This window comes from Lonchura striata, chromosome 24 (assembly GCF_046129695.1).
Source record: "Lonchura striata isolate bLonStr1 chromosome 24, bLonStr1.mat, whole genome shotgun sequence".
NCBI classification, from domain to species: domain Eukaryota; kingdom Metazoa; phylum Chordata; class Aves; order Passeriformes; family Estrildidae; genus Lonchura; species Lonchura striata.
This window is the reverse complement of record NC_134626.1, coordinates 5,315,825-5,337,117: the sequence shown is the minus strand read 5'-3', so window position 1 is coordinate 5,337,117 and position 21,293 is coordinate 5,315,825. Positions and strand designations below refer to the sequence as shown.

Here is a 21,293-nt window from a genome sequence, read left to right as displayed (position 1 = left end):
GATGCTTCAGAAGCACAGGCTGTTTTCAGTAAGCCTTAGGAAGTAAGCATTCCTAATAAATAATTTGTTAATTTGTTTGAGTTCTATTTGACAGGACAGGTTTTGGGCAAAGCCATGCTCTTTAAAGTAAGATTTTTCATTTTTTGACATTATAGAAGACAAATAGCATACTTCACAAATATATAGTCCTGTAGAAAAGTTAATGGATGGGAGGACAGAAAACATTCTAGAAATCTACATCTGTTTCCTATTCAAGTGCCATTAGAAATATTTTCTCTAAGTTTAAAGAAAAAACAAAATGGAAAATTTTGAATTTATTTTTCTGAAATATTTTGTGGGTTTTTTTTTTTCCCAAAATCAAACCAGCAGCAAAACATCTAATATTCATTGCTTGGCTTTTAGTAGGGGTTGGAGCTAAATGACTAAATTAATTATTAAATAGTCCTCCTGGTAATGATAGTCTTTTTTTTCAGGCAGTAGTCTCAAAGTGCAACTTTTACATTTCTTTTGAAAATCAGGCTGTAGTCCCAAAAATCCTTTTTAGATGTCTCCAAAGATAAACTGGCAATAGATTAAACACCAGAGTAAAAGTTCATTTGGCTTCTTGGCTGATTTTGTAGAACCTGGGCTAGCCAAAACATTATATAAACTGGAACTCAACACTAAAAACATGTATTTACTTTTGGCAAAAATCAGAGTTTTGATTTTCAAGGATTTAATTTTCTTGCTATTTAATTGGAAATAACTTTCTCTGTAAGCTTTAGATCAGATTTAAATCTCAATGTGAGGGTGCATAGGGATTTGTTGGTCTGACACAAAGTCATCTGTCATGATCTGTAACTCCCTCAAAAACTTTCCTGCCCTCCCCACGTCACCCCTGCTTGCCTCTGGAAACCTTTTGGAGTGACTTCAAATCAGGCCTGGGGAAGAGATTTCTGTCTTAACTTTTCTTTAAGCAGCTGATTTATTGTGTGTGCCTTCTTTCCACTTCTCTCATACTAATGATGTTATGTATTGAGGTAGCAGCTATTTATCTTCCTTTTTAAGTAAATTACTGGTCTTTGACTGGGGTTTTTCTGTGTCCAAACTCAGTAAGTATTTTCACAGATTTCATGCACTGCAGTGTGGAACATGAGAGTAGCACTCTCATGAGAGTGTGCCTGTTAGAAATTTGTGCTTAGAAAAAGTTGAACATGGGAGCAGTTTCTTCTTCTGGTGTTTTTGATGTCCCAGCAGTTTAACAAAACCAGATTGCCTTTGGTGGCTCTCAAATTATTTTCCATATTTCAGTAGGCTTTATCCTGTCTAGCGAAAATATTTCTACTTGTTCAGGCCTTGAGAATAAAAGTCCCTTTAAAGGGGAGACTGGCTAACCCTGAATTTGTCACATTAAATACAGCATAAATCATAATTATAAGTGAATGTGTGTTTAGTATTTCATGAGCATTTGGATGCGCATAAAAGGTTTCTGATTATGCTTTGGTTTTTAGTTAGATTTTCTACATGTTGGGTGTAACTGTGAAGGCATAATATTTTATAAGATTTGATATAAAGAAACAGAAAAATGTGTAGGTTAAGCTCAGTTCCAAGGGGGATTGATGTAAGGGAAGAATGTCTGTTAGTTTTGTTCCGTTTCTGTTGTAATTACTAATTGTAAAAGCTTGGTAGATAATCTGATGTCCTGTTTCTTTGTTTTTAGTGAGTGCAGGTTGTGGTTCTCCAGCCATGTATCTCATCCCACATAAACACCTGATGAGTGTTTCTCATGGGCATTCAGCCAGGTCTGTGTTGTGTTTTGTAGCTGAAATGAAGACCCCAAAGCGCCGGCAGCCGTTCGTGCCCTTTGCTCTGAGGAATCACACTGGGTGCACTCTCTGGTTTGCCACGCTGACTACAACCCCAACCCGGTAAGGAGCAATTTGGGCATCACTTCATATTTGTCTGGCTCTTCTTCCATGTCAGCCAATCTCTGTTGTTTTCAGTGCTTTTGTTTCACAGACACAGCTCCCAATTTTACTCAGTCAAGAGCCTCTTCTTTGACACAGAGACAGTTTTATTGTTAAACAAAAATGCTTTTTTTTTTTCAAGAGACCTAGCAGAATGTGGGAACCAGTCAAGTACATTCATGGTGTGAATGTGTTCACTGCAGGACTGAGGCAGAAGAAAAAGCACTTGCAACTTGAAGTAGTAATTTTGTAAAATGCTGTGATTCTCTTCACAGGGCTGCGCTGTCTCATAGTGGGAGTCCAGGTGTTGTTCCTGAGGAAAACGGGACGTTGCTGGGTGATGCCCATAATGTCAGTGAATGGCAAGAGGTTATCACTGGGGAAGAGGTTCCGTTTGAGTTTGAAACCAGAGGGAAACTCAGACACAGGTGAAGGGACCAGGCCATGAGATGTTCTGACAGTCTCGTATATGGAACACACAGGTTCACAGTTGTGAGGGCACTGGCAGGTGTCACATTAAAAGTGGATTTCTGTAAAATCTACTGTTAGTTAAGGTTTACTTTCTATTTTTAATACTCTTGTATTGAGTGAAATTATAATTTCTCTGGTAAAGCAGCAACTATTGCTGTTGTGGCAACTATTCCTATATGGGATTTGGATCATTATAAGCTTTTAGAAGGACTTGGGGGCTTCAGTTACAAATCAGTGTCCTTTATTTTAAAAGTCTTACTGGGGCAGTGTTGGTTGTTATCAGGGGTAAGGACTAGAACTTGTTAACAAATATATAGCACACTTTAAAATTTGCAGCATAGTTATGTGTCTGTGTATTCCTTAGGAAAGGTGGAGTAATTAGACATAAAATCATGCCCATCTATCCATAAAATGGGAAAACTCTTGAGATTTTTTTAATGCTTCAGTAAGATTCTTTAAACAGAATCCAGAGGATGTTTTTTGTTTTAACTTTTTGATATTTAGTCTGTATAATAATGCTTAATATTAATTTAACTTGATCTAACCTGGTAGGCACACACATGATCTAAGGATTCATCAGTTGCAAGTGAGAGTAAATGGCTGGGAAGAAGTGAGTCCAGTGTCCGTAGACAAAGTTGGAACATTTTTCCGATATGCTGCACCAGATAAGAATTCCTCCTCTTCTACTGTAAGTTCTGATTTTGAGTGCTTTAAAAGTATATGTAAATTAGGAGTGATGATGTCTGCAAGATTTTGATCTAAAAGCATCTGCTGTATGAGATTGCCCTCTTTCCAGTTAGCCTGGACTGGGAGAGCTTGGAGAATCTGGGTTCCTAAGTGTGTAACCAAGCCACAGCCAGAGCAGGCAGCATTCATCTGTGCTTGGCAGGCAGAGCTTCCAGGGACAGAATGAATGTGTTAGTGACAGGCCATGCACTCGTGGAGACTGAGCTTTAAATCAGCCCAGCATTTCAGCAGCTATTTTATTTCTTTTATTGCAGGAATGCTTTTCATGTATTTAATTTGCTTAAAATAAACAACGCTGGCAATTTCCTGTAAGCCTAGAGATTGGTTTTTAAGTATGTGGCTCTGTAGACAAAATATACTTGTCATGAAGGGAAAATGCAGTTGTAATAATCAGCAGGCTGGCATTTGGGGGGGCTCAGTGATAAAAATGGTCTTGTGGATTTCAAGACTATATTTGGAGACTAGCTACTGGAAGTTGTAGAGCACTGGGAACATAGGAGGCTGAGATCTTTTTGATATAAAGCAAAATTAAATTTGATTTAATCCTGTGACAAGAGCCAGCAGTGTCTTACTTAAATTTTCTGATGCTTTTATATTGAAGCATAAAAAGGATCATCTCTGTAATTTGAATATTGAAGGAAAAGGATGCAAATTATGAGATTAAGAAAAATTAATGAGAACTCCTGTTCAGCAGCATCTCCTGTAGACTTTTTATTTACAATAAACCCTCCTTAAACTTCATTTTTTTTTTTGCAAAGCAGTATTACAAACAAGCTTTGCTAATCCAGTTCTGACATGATTCCAAGCTGTACTGAAGATCAGAAACACAAAATGAAGAAAGTTTTTTCTTCTGTATTAAAGTTCTGTTTTAAAGCTGAGAGCAGTATCTTAAAAGTTGAACTACTTTAACTTTCTTGTTTACTTTCCTCTCAGCTTGGAAGCCCAATAAGTAGAACAAATATAATTCATCCACAAGTCTACGTGAGTATATATTTTCATCTTTTTGAGAACTCCTTAAGTAAGAGTAGGGAAACTCTACAAGTGAACTGGCTTTCCCATCCTTCTAGAACCTTTTGAATAGAAAGGAAAGAAAATCTAAGCAAACAAAATGCACTTTCAAATCAGAACAAATATTTATGATTTACCATTCCTCATCAGTATAAATGTGTGAAAAATGGGTCCAAAATTGCAGTATATGAATTCTAGCATGTAAACACATACTAAATGTTGTTTTCAGGATCTAAGTGGCAATGACTTTGTGTAATGTAGAAGGTAAAAACACCACAGCAGAAGGCGAGCTATGAGTGAACGAAGTATGAATATGTTAAGAAAGCTCCAACTTATTTTTCAGTTTTGACAGATAGGAATGATGAATGATTGGTAATTATATGAGGCTTAGACTTCAAACTCCATGGATTTATTAAATATTGTAATAGTGAGATGATGTATAAAGTTCTTCTCTTAGGATCTATATTGCTCTTCTTTGAACTTGGATTATTTTGAGAAAGATAATAGAGTTAGTGGTGTGTGAAATTGCTTTTTCATAATTACTGCACTTTGAGGAAGAAGTACAGGATTATAAACCACCATTATGAATCTATTTATACACTTTATGAGTAGCACATAGTTGGATTCAGTTGGCAAGTTTTTCTCCAGCAGTTAGTGCTTCATAATGGAGGTGTCCCTCTTCTAGGTATATTCATTACCTGAGCTTTTTAATGCTTTTAAATATCTTCCAGTTTTCTTCATTGCCTCCAGTTCGTGTGGTGTTTGAAGTCACCATGGAGGGGAGCGCCCGGAAGGTGATCACAGTGCGCTCAGCCTTGATGCTGAAGAACAAGCTGGAAATTCCCATGGAGCTGCGCCTGGACAGTCCTTCTGCCCCTGACAGTGAGTGCTGCACACTGCTGTGACCCACATTCCTATAGCATTCCCTAGATACAGCTTTCTCCCCAAGTAGATTCACCACTATCTGTAATGCTTCACACCAGAACAGACCTCCCTGGACAGGATATGGCTCATGTTAAGAACAGTCAGCGAGAGACTAGAAAGTCCAGCAGGATTTTCAGTTGTTGTTCAGCTAAACAGGAAAGCTGAGACTCTGTAAAGACTTAATCTTATTTCTGTATGTAGCAAAGTTGTCTCTTTAGCAGCAATCTAGAGGGTTTTGGTGTTACCATGCAAAGTTTTAGTGTAGAAATCTAATGATACATTGAGAATCTACCCAAAATGATGCCGCAGGTGAAGACAAGCACAATCAGTATGATTGATAAGTAAGCTTCATTTATTCAAAAATCCTGTCAGTTTATATAGGGTTTGCTACAAGCAAAGTCAGCAACAGCTCTCAGTGGTCAATTTACAAAGGTCCTTGTTCTGTTTAGCCTATGTGCATTAATAACTATAACCAGGTTTCTTAAGCCAAGTTTCTCATCTCTAGTCACGTTGTCATGGTACATCCCATCTTCTCTGGGCACATCTTGTCATACAGCCTATTCTGGTACAAGCATATCTCCAAGGATATGCTCAGCCTTATTATCTCATTCCGACCTTATACTATTTCCCAGGCCTAGACAGACCTTGTACAGTTTCCCAGGCCTAGACACAGAGCCTATTTCCCAAGCTCTGTTCCCAGGCCAGACACAGCCTGATTCTGATTCTGGGGTCTTAGACAGAGGTATCAATGAATAGCTGTTCCATTGATCCATGACCCCTCTCCTGCAACCATTCTCCAACACCAAAAGGTTTGAAGAATGAAGTTTTTTTAAACAGGCATTTTCACTAAAGTATTTGAGTACCAGCAAGTTTTTAGGTTGTTTCAGATTTAGACACTGAAATTAGTCTGCTGCCAGATTGTTAATAGAGCTGAAAATAACAGATTGATTTTTGAAACATGCATAAAGCAGGAAGTTATTTACATTAAAATTAAACATTAAAAATTTGAGACTTACTACTTCAAAATTTTATGGTTTTCAGTAAAGGAGCCTCTTTTGATATGTGTGGTTTTTTCCTCTGGTTGCAGAGCCTGTAGTCCTTCCAGCAGTTATGCCAGGAGATTCCTTTGCTATTCCATTGCATCTCACATCCTGGCGTTTGCAAGCCAGGCCCAAAGGAATGGGAGTCTTCTTCTGTAAGGTTCCTATTCACTGGACTAATGTCCAGAAGGCAGCTGAGGTGTGCAGCAGCAAGAGGGAGTGTCACTCCATGGAGTCCGAAAACAGCCGATTTTTCAGGTAATTAAAGCCTAGTTCTTTTCCTGTAAGCTCATATAAATGAAATCCTGTGAAAGTAAATAACAGGAAACAAAATGCTTAGGGATCAAAGCTGCTGCAGTTTAGTGGGATGTTTAATTTGGTCTGTTGCATGGTGAGAAAGCAGTGAAGTGTAGCTGCTCTGTTTCTGCCGGGCTCCTTGAAGCTCCTCTGACAGTCCCTGTTAAACCTTTGACAATACAAAGCACACTCTGAATATTTATTGTAAAAAAAGGAAAATTCAGAAAATAGAATGTGAACTTGCATTAAACTAACTGCTCAGTCTCACTTAGGATAATGAGTGGTTTTCCAAAAGAGTGTTCACAGTTACTCATTCTTTGTCCTCAATGTCCCTTGCTCAGTTTTGAGGCCAAAAATGTCTTCACATAGTGAGGACTTAATGAAATTATTTAAAATGAAGGTTTACCAACTCAATTTTTCACCTTAACTAATGATTAACTGAAATGCCAAATGGTTAGAGCAAGGATATATCTACTGGGATTCAGCATTTATGTTTAAGAACATGATTATGATTGACTTTAATGGTTAAAAATCTCTTTTTAGTATTAGTTAAGAACATCCTTTTGCAAGTTTATGGAAGTTGATTTTAAAGCTGGTAATCTCTAATAGCCATTTTCTGTTAGATCTCTAATAGACCAATTTTTGGGGAACTAACTTTAGTCTTAGATTTAAATCAGAAAACTCATGTTGTCTTAATGTCAGGCATAAATATTTAATACCTTATAATAATTTACAAAGTGATTTTGTGGGGAACAACTCTAAATGCTGTTTCTTCTTTTTAATCCTGAAGTTAGAGCATCTCTGAGTGCAATACAGAAAGACAGGGTTTAATTGTTCTGTCATATTCATTGATTTCTCACTTGTGTCGGCCTTCCCAGGTTTTGTGTGGCTATAAAGAAAGAAAATTACCCAGATTACATGCCTTCCAGCATATTCTCTGACAGTGCTAAGCAGATTTTCAGGCAGCCTGGGCATACCATTTATCTTCTGCCAACGGTGGTCATCTGCAACCTGCTGCCCTGTGAGCTGGAGTTCTACGTGAAGGGTTTGCCCATCAGTGGCACACTGAAGCCTGGCAAAGAGGCTGCCTTGCACACGGCTGACACAGCCCAGAACATTGAGCTTGGTAAGGCTCCTGCTCAGGGACCATTTGCTGCTCCTCTCTGTGCCACCAGGAAACTTCTTCTGCAAGTGGCACAGAATTGAAAAACAAAAAAATAGAAAGCATTTAAATGATGATTTCATTGGGTTGCAGAGCTTCTTATTTTTAATGAAGTGAACACATTGGGAAAAAACAACCCAGTATTGCCATCATTCCTTCTTTTTTGTCAGCTGTACTTAGAATGTTCCTTGTTCAGTTCTTGTTTTCCTGAGAGTGGAAACTGGAGAGAAGAGTGGTAAAGAGGGCAATAAATCAAATAAGCTCCTAATATTTTGGGTAGCTTTGATCTTTTCCTTTTGACAGAAGTAATTGGTGTTGAGAGTGTATGTGGAGTTACTCAACACAGGCTAGACCTGTAATGCCTAAAGCAATAATTAGCCCTAAGCAGGGTCCTTTACAGAACTTGTTTTGCTGTTTGTGACTTGAATTGAGGCATTTCTTCCTGAGGTCAGAGTTTACTATACGGGGCAGATATAAAATTTGATAAGGGTGACCTCTATGTAATATTTAGGGAGATCAAGTTATGTGAAACGCCAGCTTAAGTGCTTATCAAAACTTCATGTTTGTGTGGGTGATGTTTTATTTTGCTCTGTTTTCTTTTGTTTCAAAGGGGTATTGCTGGAAAACTTCCCAATCTGCAAAGAGCTGTTGATTCCTCCAGGGACACAGAACTACATGGTGCGGATGCGACTGTACGACGTCAACAAACGCCTGCTGAATCTGACCATACGCATTGTGTGTCGTGCTGAAGGCTCCCTAAAAATACTAATTTCAGCTCCATATTGGTTAATCAACAAAACAGGCAAGTTCTGTTGTAATAATGAAGTGGGAAATAAGGATTTCATGTAGTATTTTGATTTGCTTTCTAGCCAAATAAAGCTTTTAAATGCTATTTAAGAGGAATAAAGGTTGTAAGAATTTATATTTTTGTTGTGCCAGCAGCTACTGTTTGATGCATGTTACAGCACATAACTTAGACATTGGGTTACTATATTACAGATTTTCAAACATAAGCTGTTATACCTCTCAATAAATCAATATGGATTAGATCACTGTTAAAATTTGTGGTTTTCAAAGACTGAAATGCCTTTAGAAGGCAATGGTCTGAATTGCAGTGAGTCTGTGTGAACTCCCACTGGCACTTTCAGGTCTGCACAGACCAGTCTCATGACCTGCAGCTGTGAACAGCTGTTTTAAGAAGATTAAGAAAAACTTGAGGGAGAATACATGCACAGTAATGGCTAAAATACTACAACAAAAATATCTTGGGTTCCTTAATTTGAAATTTTTACAGTTCTCAATTTGTACAAAGGTGATGTGTAGTTTAATACTCTTTTTTTCTGTGTTCACTTAAAGGATTGCCACTTATCTTCAGACAAGATAATGCAAAAACAGATGCAGCTGGTCAGTTTGAGGAGCATGAGCTTGCTAGAAGCCTCAGCCCACTGCTGTTCTGTTATGCTGATAAAGAACAGCCAAACTTGTAAGTAAGAAGGGCAATCAGGAAGAAGTTTACAAAGATGAAAGTATTAAGTTGATCTGTGAAATGATTAAGTTTTTTAATATTGTGTTGAGCATACTGGATTCTTAGACATTTCCTAGTGAAAGCTCCTTGGTTGGCCAATTCTGTTGTGTCTCAATTTATTCCAAATTTTTTTTTAAATTTAAATTTCAAAAATAAAAGACACACAAATGCTATTGTGATTAATCAATCTGGAAATCACCAAGCTTTTTACAGGACATGGCCACTGACTCCTTACCAAAGTGTTGAAAGGGCTTATGGCAGAAATGTAGAATAAGTCACTCAGGAAGAAATTTATCATGGCTTCAAATGCTTCTCCATCCAGACACAGATGTTCTTTTTCTGTCTGGGCATGTGTTTGATCATCCTGTTGCTACCCGATCCTTCATTTAAATGACTAAATCTTTGTGTTTTCTTCTTGCCCTTAGTTGTACAATGCGGGTTGGAAAAGGAATCCATCCTGAGGGTATGCCTGGCTGGTGCCAGGGTTTCTCCCTGGATGGTGGTAGTGGTGTCAGAGCCCTGAAGGTGATCCAGCATGGAAACAGGCCAGGCCTCATCTATAACATTGGTAGGTGGTGATGGGAACACTGGGAAACCCTGTGGAGCTCTAGGTGAGATGCAATGTCAGTGACACAAGAAACAGAATAATTGCAGCGGGGAGACGTAACTTCTTATAGGCTTTTGAGGGTTCAGAAAAAAACATTAAACATAAGATAGTGTTCTAAGTAACTTCATATCTTTGTTTTGAGCTTTATTAGCTTAAAAATTAACTTTAAGTTATTTTTAATTTTTCATTTCATTACTGAGTGTTAATAACTACATTGTCAAACTATTCTGTCTGCTTCTGTGCTTTTATTCCCCCTGTATGCTAACTTGAAGTTAAATTCCATTATGTTACTCTTGATTATTTTGAGTACCTGTGTACTGTAACTGTCCAACCATGTGATGCTTCTCTGGGTTTTGCTTGGTGGTGCCTGCATAGGCTGATGTGCAGGAGTGCAGCTTCTGGATTCCTTGTGCTCCTGGTGTACATAAAGTACAAGCAGGTTTTAGTTTTGAATTAAATGAGAGTCTGGATATTACTCCACAGTCATTGCCAAGGAATTTTTCATATGTTTAAAAGTGAAGTAATTACTTGCATTGATAAACTTGTGACTGGGAATTTTTTTGGGTTTTTGTCTTCAGTATCTAAGTTGTACTTGAGAAATAGAGGGTAACAGATGGCATAAGGTTACATTTACTGTTTAAAATCAAGTTCCAGTGCGAGGCAGTTGTATGGCACAAAGGCTTCATTTCAGGAACCCAAGAAAGAACTCAAGTTCTCTGAAATATACTGTGGGAGCTGTCTTTTACTTTTGTAAATAATAGCTATATTTTCCCTTTGGTTTTATTACTAGGTATTGATGTTAAAAAAGGCAGAGGCCGTTACATTGACACCTGCATGGTCACCTTTGCTCCCCGGTATCTGTTAGACAATAAATCAAGTTACAAACTGGCCTTTGTTCAGCGGGAGTTTGCCAGAGGTCAGGTAAGAAGCTTCCTGGTTGTGACTTTTTAGTACAATACTGTTCAGGTTGAGGGAAAATTTGGATGAGAACTTCTGAAGGGGTTCCTCTAGAAGGCAGATTCAATTGGCTCCTCCCTCAACCAGTTTGGGAAAATATTTTCTTGGAGAAAAGTGGAAAAATCTGTTTTTAGGCAAAGCATTCACCAGCACAAAAAATTAAGAATACTGAACAATAAAACCTCTTGCTGCTCCAGAAGAGATAATAAACTCAGAAAGTTGCTCCATGGGCAGTAGCTCAACTCAGTCTCTTATCAGTCCCTCTGGCACTGGAAATGCCATGGCCCAGGCCTGGCCCAGTGGGCTATAGGTGAGAGCTGCTGGTGCTCTTCTGGGTGTTCAGTCCAGGACAGGTTTAAACAGATCCAAAATACAAGAAAAAGCACAGTCCAGGGAACTTCTCTGCCTCAGCTTGCTAAAAACTAACTAAAAGCAAAGGAGAGCTCTGTCCTGCTGTCTGTCCATCCGCAGACAACACGGTCCAGGAGGAGGAATGTGGAGGAGTGCAGTTACTGATAACAAACTCTGCTCTTCTTCTTCCACTCCCACTTTGTTCTCAGACCCAGTCTTTAAGGGTGCAAAACTTATTTCTGTGCTAAGCAGACGAATGGGGCTACGAGCATCATAAAGTGACCCCAGGACTGTACTTAGTCACAGCATCTGCTCACCAAGAAGAGCAGACATTGTTCTTGAAAGTATCGTTGGCTGCTTATGAGGATCTTCCTCATTCTTCCAATGGCAGCATGCACCTGACAGAAGAATGGCTGTGTTTGTATTTTAGAGGTGTATAGGTTAATAGTGTTTTTTTCAGTGCTGGGATTATTTACCAATTATTTACCCATTTCTGTTCCTAGGGAACATCCAATCCTGATGGCTACATCTCCACCCTGCCTGGTTCCAGTGTTGTGTTCCACTGGCCACGGAATGATTATGATCAGCTGCTGTGTGTGAGGCTGATGGATGTCCCAAACTGCATTTGGTCCGGGGGCTTTGAGGTCAACAAGAACAATTCGTTCCACATTAATATGAGGTAGCTGTGACCTATAAATCTTCTGCAGCTGCTGTGTTTTGATAGAAGCAGCTGTTTAACACTGCAGATAATGCAGATCAGAAGTTTACATGTCTTGTACTGTGATCTTCTTCAGGGACACCCTGGGAAAATGTTACTTCTTAAGAGTAGAAATTACCCTTCAAGGAGCCACGTATCGCATTGCATTCAGCGACACCGACCAGTTACCGCCACCTTTCCGCATTGACAACTTCTCCAAGGTAAAAGAACCTAGCCCCATATGTTTTTTCCTTTTTTTAGTAAAAAAAGTAATTATTCTGTTTTTGTTAGAAGTGGAAGATGACTAACTTGTGTCATGAAATAAAATAGAAGTCTGTGTATTTGTCTGTACTAATTGTAATTTTCTGAAGTTCTAGTTAAAATTGGTAGTACACAGCTATGTCATCTTTTTCAAGTAATGGTGGTAGCAGCGTGGCTTTCATGAGTGCTTTAAAAGTCTTGCAAGGAAGAGAAGTATTACCAATTAGAGGGATAGTATTTAATCTGTAACTTAGATTTGCAGGGTTTGAGGTGCTCCATGGGCCTGCAGACATTTTGAACCATAGATGACAGATAAAAGTAAAGGTGATGTTTATCATCCCTTTATGACTCTCTTTAGACCTGAATGGAAGAATATGCATATGGAAATGATTGTGTGGGGGAAATAAAGAAGTGATCTGAACATGTTTCAGTCATCAGCTCCTGGTAAATGAGCAAATGATAGCAAAAAGCCTGTCTGATGAACAACTCCTGTATGAACAAACTCCTCTTTCCTGACTGTTACAGGTCCCAGTTGTGTTTAAGCAGCACGGTGTGGTGGAGCCCAGGCTGTCCACTGATGTGAAGCCCATGACCTCTCTGGATTACGCATGGGATGAGCCAATCCTGCCTCCCTTCATCACGCTGACAGTGAAAGGAGCAGGCTCCTCAGAAGTTGTCTGCTGCATGAATGACTTCCAAGACAGCAAGCAACTTTACTATGAAAACTTCATCTATATTGCTGCTACATATACTTTCTCAGGGTAATTCTTGATATCTTTGATGGAAATACTTCTAACATTCACTTAAAACTTTAATTAATTAATATCAAATTATTATTCTCTTTATGGTTACTATTCAAAAGTTTTTCACATGGAGTTAAACTTTTGCCTACCTTGTAGCTAGCAGAAGAAATGCCAACTTCTACTAACAGCTGTCTGGCTGTTAGTAATTTGTGTATTTTACCTCATTTGGACATAGCACCTTTGCTTTAGAGGCACAGCTTGACAGTTTATTCTGTCACACAGTGAGAAGAATTTACATTTGACATCTGCTGTGACCCCACTATGTGGTCTCGGAAGAACTGGGATGTTTGGGATCCCCCTCTGGGGATTTAATATATTTTGGTGTATAAAGGACACTTTACCACAAATCACACCTATTTACAACATGCCTGTGAGGTTTAGGCTTGCACTAGTTTATATGCTGTTAAAACAGCTCTGGGAGATTCATACAGGGCTTTGTTACTTTCCTCAAAATGAGGTAGGAAACTGTCTTTTAATTAATCTATTTTGCCTGTGAAGTTCCTAGTTCTAGTGAGATATCAAAGCCCCTTTTAAGAATGTACTGAAGTTACCAGCTTGCCCTGGTAATTCCTAACAAGAGGGGAAAAACTCCCTATATAAATCTTACTCTGATGGGCTGTACTGGAAGTGTAAACTTCCAGTTGAATTTTGATGCAGATCTAATTCATGCTATAGAAGAAGCTGCTACTCTGAACAAACATGATGCTGTTTGCTTGGTTCCAGGTTACAGGAGCCAAGTGTAAGACCAGTTACTTCAAATAAAGATGCTGCAAATGCAGAGCTTGTCCTCGATGTTTCTTCAAAGACTCAACGAGTTTTGCTGAAAAAGAAGGTACCAGGATACATTGGACTTTTCTTTAAGTAATAGTGTTGCTATGTGCTGAAGTAAAATCAAATGCTGAGAGTATGACAATATTAAAAAATAGTTCTAAATTTTAAAGGGTAGAGAAAGATTCCAGACTGATAAGTTATTTTGAATTGTGATGGTGCTTCTGTATAAGACTCTTATAGGGGTAAAGGTAGCAGAAAAGAGAATTGGAATAAAGTGGCATGGAAGGCTGTAAATGCCTCCTAGACAACAGAATATGGTAGTTGTGTGTTGGATATTCTTATTGAGTTACAGGAGCTCCTTTTCAGGAGCATTGTAAGCCAAGTCATCTATTTCTGGAGCTCTTAAGAAATAGAAACTGTGTTTAAATATTGCTGAGATTAACAAACAGCTTTTAAATGCAGCTCTTCATCTAGCTGCTGTTGTGTATTCATTGAATATCAGAGTTCAGTCAGAAAGCCTTTATCCAATCTCGTTCCTAATTCTAATTCAGGGCTCTTAAGTTAAATATATACAAGTCATTCCAGATATTACTCAAATTTAAAGACTCTGATAGCAAAACAGAACAAAAATGTTTGCCCTGTACTGTATTTAAATGTTGAATTTTTCTGTAACAGGAGCCAGGAAAGCGATCCCAGCTCTGGAGGATGACGGACTCAGGAATGCTTTGCCATGAAGGTTCTTCAGTTCCTCATAACCCCCACAAAGCTTCTCCTCGCTCTGAGGACTCCAGTATGATTTTAGATATCGCAGGCCTAGCAGCTGTCACAAATAACAGGTATTGAAACAGTTCCTCAGGAAACTGATGGGGGTTTCTAACAATGTCTCTGAAAACATACTTAATCTGATATTCTCTGAATATGGAAAGACATTGTTCTGAAGAAATGTGAAAGAGCTGGATTTTGTCTAGTTGTATTAGAAAATCTTACGATCACCTGTGTGACTTGGAAATACCTGTAAAAGCATGGCTGATGCCTTTTCAGCAGGTGACTGTTGACAGAGCACTTCAGAAGAGAGATTAGGAATATGAACTGGGGCAAAATAAATGTTCAGCATTAACACAAGCGCAGAGTGAAAGTTCTGAGGAGCATCCTCTGAGCACTGAGGCTTCCCCTGCAGGTACGAGCCCCTGATGCTGAGAAGGCCGGATCGGCGGCGCAGCACGACCCAGACGTGGAGCTTTCAGGATGGGAGGCTGACCTGTGGTATCCATGGCCTTGTTGTCCAAGTCAGTACTGATTATATGTTGAACCTGTTTAGTTTGTTGCTGATATAGATGACAGAGTCATTTGGGCTTAGTATTGAAGTGAGCTAAAAGCTCTGAGACAAATTCAGAATATGGAGCAGAACAAATTTGTGCAAGTACCTTGTGTTTTAAGTTTATATTTGAATGTTCTTATTAACTTCAAATAATTAAAAATCCTGCGCTATTAATTAGAAATTAGTAAAGTATTTTAGTAAGTACCATGATATTGCATTGATAATTTTACTACAGTGTAGTAAGTTACTACTTGAAGCAACCAAAAAAGCTCTGTATTGCTGTCTTTAGACAGCAATAAGTAAGGATTGACTCTGTAAGGATTTATATTCTCATGTACAGTTCCAGAGTTCATCTTTTAAAAAGCTTTCTATCATTTGGGAAGACTTTTCACGAAAGACTTTCCAGTGTCCCTTGATGTGAAAGCTTCAGTTTTAAATGTGCAGTAGGAATACTTAATTTAAGTGGGAATATTTAATTCCCACTTAATTATTGGTTACCCGCCTAATTATCAACTACTTAATTATCGATCTTGGCTGCTCCTTTTATCTGCCAACTAATTAAACATGAGTTAGTAGAAACTTTAGTAATATCAAGTAAAATGCTGCTGGTCTGCTCTTCTTTTAGCTTTGAAGAATAAGGAGAGGAAAGTAAAATACTGTTTTAAATCAATACATGTAAATAGTTATCTGAAGTGTTTACCTATTGCTTAATAACTTAATTTTCTTTCCTTTTTTTTTTCTTTCTCCAGGCAAAGGGAGGAATACAGGGTCTTCATGATGGAGCTGAAGTTGTTCTAGGTCCTGATAACTCACTTGAACTTTTGGGGCCAGTTCCACCTGAACAGCAGTTCACAAACCAAAAGATGAGGCCTGGCTCAGGAGTACTGGCTGTGAGAGTCATCCCAGATGGGCCAACCAGAGTTCTGCAGGTGACAGTCCTTCGTTCACTGGAATCTAGTTGCATTCTTTGCTTATACTGGAAATACTCTTATTCTGTATTACATCATTAAATCCTTATTAAAAGCTGCCCTTGTAATGACATGAAGGGGATGGGAATATCATAAACCAGAAGTAGTTAGTACTAAAGTTGTCTTGTCCTTAATTTTTTAAAAATATAATTTGCTAAGGTAGGACAAATATCTGTTATTTATATATATGGAAGGGATCATTGTAGTAATTTATTTGTTTTCAGATAACTGATTGTAGCCAACGTAGAAATGATCGTTCATTCAGTGAAGGAGAACAACTTCCAGCTACAGAACAAGATCTGCGCAAGTTCAAAAATCCAGATACAGAGCAGGAATTTGAAGTAAGATATGACAACTAGTACTTGTCTTTTTTATTTTATTTTTCCTTTCTAGATTTCAGGAGGGGGATGATGGTCAGTAAGCTCTCCTAATGATGATCTTGTGTTATGAACTTTAGATTTTCCTGCTGCAGCTTCTCATTCTTAAAATTTGGGTTGATATGTCTTAACCCTCTTGAGTCTCAGACTAATTGTAAAAGAGCTCTCTGTCTCTCTGAAGATGATCCTAAAAAAGTAATTCCTTTGCAGAAATGTGTATTTGATACCATGTTTTTTTTCAGTGCTGGTTTGATAGTGGTGGGATTTCCCCCCTTCTTTTCTCAGGTGCTTGTGAAACTGGAAGGTGGAATAGGATTGTCTTTGGTCAACAAAGTCCCTGAAGAGCTTGTTTTTGCAAGCCTCACCAACATTAATGTCCACTATACTCAGCTCTCGACCGGTCAGGTGCTAGAGCTCAGTGTGCATGATATACAGGTATTTGCTGTTTTGAAATAAATTCATTTATTCATGGGTTGTATTTAGTTTTTTTGAGTCATAACAGGTTTGAAAAATGTTTAGAGCAATGACTGAGATTTTAATTCCTAAGTATCACTGGAGTTTCAGTTCCATTTTCTGTCCATTGTGTAGGTGGACAACCAACTTATTGGCACCACACAGCCTTTTATGCTCTTTCTGACACCCAATATGAGTGAGAATGGGCCCCTGGACCCTGCACCTGCTGTGCAAGTCAATGCCATGAAATTTCCCAGTAAAAATGCACTGACTGATATATACAAGGTAAACCACAATGTTTTGTTTGTGTAACATAGGTATTACTTTGCTTAAATGACCTTTCCTGTTCTTAATTTTTATGTGTAATGTGAATTCAGTGGTTTGTGAAATACACTTTGTTGAATCAATTCTGAAGCTTAAAGGACACATTGTCCACCTTCTCACATTCTCATGTTTAAAGCTATAGTACTGTGATGAACAGGGTAATAAGTATGTTTAAAAACATGACAAATCAGTCCAGACCCCGTCTGTCCACATCTGTGACCTTACTTTTTGAGGCAGTTATTCTCTCCTGAGAACTGTAGCACAGAGAACCAGAATATTTATGTTTTGCTCTTCAGGAGCTGAATACAAGGTTATAAATTTTCTGTGATAAGCTGTTCTCTTGCTTCATAAACCTGATTCAGTGCACTGCAGTCATTTGGGAATGTTGGTTGTAAATTGTTGTAAATTTATCCACCAACTGTGCTATGTACTGTGATGGCAAAACCGAGTTGGTTGTCAAGACTTACTTTCTCACTTGGAATCTTCACGCATGTATTTTGACTCTGTTCTGAAAAGCAGCTGATTTTTGGTGTTGGAAATGCAGCTAAGATTTTGAAGTGTTAGGATTAGGTAATTAAGCACAACGCCTTCCAGAAAATTGAATTTATCATCACTAGTTGTAGTTAACTTGAAGTGAAGAAGACATTTTGAAGGTGGGAGTCTTGCTACAAATCCATGAAAGTGAAAATATTCCGTTGAAACAGAGCAAGCTGTCCTTTTTAATAGTTTACATGGATTATATATCTGGTGTTAATGCTGTAAACTGAGACTTGTTTATCTCTGTAGCATCTGATGATCACTGCCCGAAAGTTCACAGTTCAAATTGAGGAGAAACTGCTTCTGAAGCTATTGAGTTTCTTTGGCTACGGCCAGTCGGAATCAGGTGTGGTATAAAATTGCACAGCCCAGTTTTACAATGTACAGAAAAGAAATGTAAAGAATTAACTTTATGTATGAAGTAAGTAGAAAACGCCACCACACTCTTGGCTGTGTGGAACCTCCCACTCTTGAACAGAGCTGGAAATGCCTCAGTGGCCCCTGTGAAACTCTCCATGGGTGTTGTGCCTGTTGCAGAGCTCAGGTGATGGCCCAAGTGCAGCCTGTCTCTGGAAGGAGTTCACTGTTAAGTTTCAGTTCCCGTATCTGGATCCATCTGAGCTGGGATAAAAGAAATTGTGTTATTCATTTAGCAAGCCACTTTGTTTAGTGATTTGTTTAGTTTGTTTATTTAACCCAGGGCTAGAAGTGGGATCTGTGTTAATTTGTTCCTTGGGCAGTTCCTCTTGCTTCACTGCAAGAAAATTTTGTCTGACCTTTGTTGTGGCATCCATACCTCTGGTTTTAATTGTAATGTAAGTTTTCTTTCATTCACTGAGGCAAGACAGACCTTTTCAATCTTCTGATCTCATAGGTGCTATTCTAATCCTCCTATTTTAGTGTTTATCTGTGCTTTGGAAACTTTCTGAAATGTTTGTTTTGGAGTGGCAGTTGAAAAAGTCACTTCTATTATGCAGTAGCCTGTGTGCTGTTACATAATAACTGTCCCAGGAAAATAACTATTTTTGGCATGATTCCAAATGAGGCCAAGCCTACAAATGATGCTCCAGAGTTCTGTCTTGCTAATCCACAGTATCCTCTGAATCGTCTCTGGAAAAATAAGTGTTGCATTTCACGGAGGACGTTCAAACTTAAATCTCTAGTGATGAGGCAGAAGTACAAATACTGAGTTTTGCTTTTAGCCTTTTAACTAATCTCCCTTTTGTTCTGGTTTACCCTGTTCCTTTTCCTCTTTTTTTTCCCCTTACTGTACATTATTTGTAGTTTATTTGCTGATGTTATCCTAGATTCAGACAAATATAATTTTCTCATTTCTAGTTAGCATGTTTTATTGTTCATAAGTCAGAGTTCATAAGACTTGGTCATCTTTCATCTTTGCCCTGCTTCCTCACACCACCCAGGTGCTCTTACAAATAACATGAGCCTGTTAATGTCAACCAAATTTGAGTCACTCTCCATGTAAATTGATTTATTGGATGTCTTCCATGTAGGCATGTTTGTCATTGTATAGTGAATATTTGAAAGCTTGCTTTGTACATTATATTTCTAGTTAAATGTGTAAGGAATTACAGAGAGAGTAGAGAGAGGAAAGACTGTAAGAGCACGACTGCACAGTAGGAACATTGCATAATCATGCGTTATTTCCTTGTTTCTCTGTGCTGATAAAGAGAAATTAGAAGTGAGATTAAAAGCTCAAATAACAGGTTTTAGAGATACAGAGAGATCTGACAAAAATTCTTGAGCCTCAGAGGTCAACTCCGTGTCAGAAGGCATGAGTAATTTTGCTGGCTCCACCAGCAGTCACACATACTTCTTATTTGTGCAGAGGATTGTTAACTCTTAACAGAGTGTGCATTCCTAACCCCATATTTATTTATCTTTAATTGGTTCTGATTCCTGTGTTTTGTCTGGATGCAGAAGTTGAAAAGTATGATGAAAACCTCCATGAGAAGGTTGTTGAACAATGTGGAGCACAGAAACGATACTACTTTGAAAATCTGAAAATCAGCGTGCCTCAAATCAAGTTGAGTGTCTTCACTTCCAACAAGCTCCCTTTGGATCTCAAGGTACACCAATGTATTCCCAGAGTGGGCTTCCAGTAAAGAAGAGGAAAAGGGAACAGATGCTTTAATTAATACTCTCAGTTTCCATTTACTCTTGCATTATCCAAGTTAAAAATAATAGAAATTCGAGCAACTTCTGACCTTTAATGTGCATAATTTTCAGTCTCTTCTGTAATAGTCCTTCACTTTTGTAATTTCAGTTGAAACACAGCCAACTGGACCTAATGACTCACTGCTTTACAAATTACCTTAGTAACAATAAGGGAAGTGTAAAGAGCTTAAAGAGAATTACTGTCTTATAATAAGAAGTTACTCAACTTCTTATACAAATACAGGACAACTCTTGAGTGTTTTCATCCAAAAAATGTTCTTTCATTGGAATTGAAGGATTTGCATGAGGACTGTGCAATATAGTTGAAAATTAAAGTGAACAGAGATTGAGTATGAACTTAAAATAGGTGGGAAGTCTGGTCTTTTTCATATGGTCATAAATCTGGCACAGTTGGGAAGTGAAGCAGAGATTCCAGATTATGGCCAGAACATAATCTCATGCAGTGTTCCCAAATCATGTGTTAGGACTTTCCTGGACAAAATCAAGTGGCATCAATCAGTTGCCACTTCAGAAATGATTAATTTAACATTTCAATCAGAAATACTTCACTTCTCTCTGAGTTAATACAACTGCTTCCAAGGTGAGAAAGCTGAAACAAAACCAACCAACCAAACCATAAAAACCCTCTCCACTGTGGAGGGACTGAGCAGCTGCCTTTTCAAAAAACCAAACCTGAGACACCAACTGGGCTTTTTTTCCTTGATATTAAGGGCATCATGATGAGCAAGCTTCTGAAGAAGTTTGGTGTTGGTGTAATGAACTCTGAACTGCATGATTCTGTCATGGAGTCTTACCAAGATGATCCTGAAGATCACCAGTCCTACGTTTTTGTATTCTTTTTGCTGAATCTTTGTGCCAAGGACAGTGCAACAGCTAGCTGGGGTATTCCTTGGCTGTGATATTCCTAGCTATAATATTCCTTAGCTGTGATACTCCTTGCTACTAAATAATAGCAGCTGTGTCCTGGATATGTAATTGCATTTCAGCTTCAACATGAATACCCTTGTAATTCCATTTACTGAAATGCAGACTGAGGAAGCAGAATTAGAGGTGAATGCCTTTAAGAACCCAGCACTGTGCACTGTTCTGTTTGGATTTCCTACCACCCTTGGTATAGGATTGCACATGGATCCATCTTGGCAGCGTTCCCAAGAGAAAACTTGGCATATACATTTTCCCCCATAATGTTAACAGTCCCTGCATATTCTGTATATTGACTTTCACAGAAAGGGTTCAATTCAGTTCTGTAGCCCAGGAGAGTTCAGGGTAGGAGGGAGAGAGTAATCACAGTAGAGCCTTTGTGGAAGTTTTTCTAACTATCTTTAATGTTTCTGGCTTGGACATGGCTGGCTGGTAATTTGGTGTAGACAGATTATTTTTATAGGTATCAGTATTAACAAAGTTGTCTTATATAATATCTGATAGTTAAACAGGAAATTACTTCCTACCCAAATGAATAATGAGGACTTCTCTGGTTGGTCATCCATTTACTGAAAAAATAAATAGCTCTTTTCTTACTCACAAACCTAACTCCGACCTGTAACTTGCCTTAA

At 38.4% G+C, this 21,293-nt stretch overlaps 1 protein-coding gene across 5 annotated transcripts in view; it reads left to right on the top strand.

The window, feature by feature from the left end:
• Positions 1–21,293, top strand: part of VPS13D (vacuolar protein sorting 13 homolog D) — a 98,152-nt gene that overhangs the window by 37,253 nt on the left and 39,606 nt on the right. For all 5 annotated transcript variants that reach the window (XM_021542048.2, XM_077788161.1, XM_021542051.2 and 2 more), the window contains 23 exons: positions 1,802–1,907; positions 2,222–2,374; positions 2,970–3,105; positions 4,098–4,145; positions 4,904–5,054; positions 6,184–6,394; positions 7,312–7,559; positions 8,206–8,397; positions 8,952–9,078; positions 9,546–9,688; positions 10,518–10,648; positions 11,539–11,714; positions 11,830–11,953; positions 12,519–12,754; positions 13,520–13,628; positions 14,243–14,403; positions 14,745–14,853; positions 15,635–15,814; positions 16,078–16,194; positions 16,516–16,665; positions 16,819–16,968; positions 17,794–17,890; positions 19,483–19,631. In XM_021542048.2, coding sequence (XP_021397723.2) covers positions 1,802–1,907; positions 2,222–2,374; positions 2,970–3,105; positions 4,098–4,145; positions 4,904–5,054; positions 6,184–6,394; positions 7,312–7,559; positions 8,206–8,397; positions 8,952–9,078; positions 9,546–9,688; positions 10,518–10,648; positions 11,539–11,714; positions 11,830–11,953; positions 12,519–12,754; positions 13,520–13,628; positions 14,243–14,403; positions 14,745–14,853; positions 15,635–15,814; positions 16,078–16,194; positions 16,516–16,665; positions 16,819–16,968; positions 17,794–17,890; positions 19,483–19,631 — 3,404 coding nt within the window. The remainder of the gene's footprint in view (positions 1–1,801; positions 1,908–2,221; positions 2,375–2,969; positions 3,106–4,097; positions 4,146–4,903; positions 5,055–6,183; positions 6,395–7,311; positions 7,560–8,205; positions 8,398–8,951; positions 9,079–9,545; positions 9,689–10,517; positions 10,649–11,538; positions 11,715–11,829; positions 11,954–12,518; positions 12,755–13,519; positions 13,629–14,242; positions 14,404–14,744; positions 14,854–15,634; positions 15,815–16,077; positions 16,195–16,515; positions 16,666–16,818; positions 16,969–17,793; positions 17,891–19,482; positions 19,632–21,293) is intronic.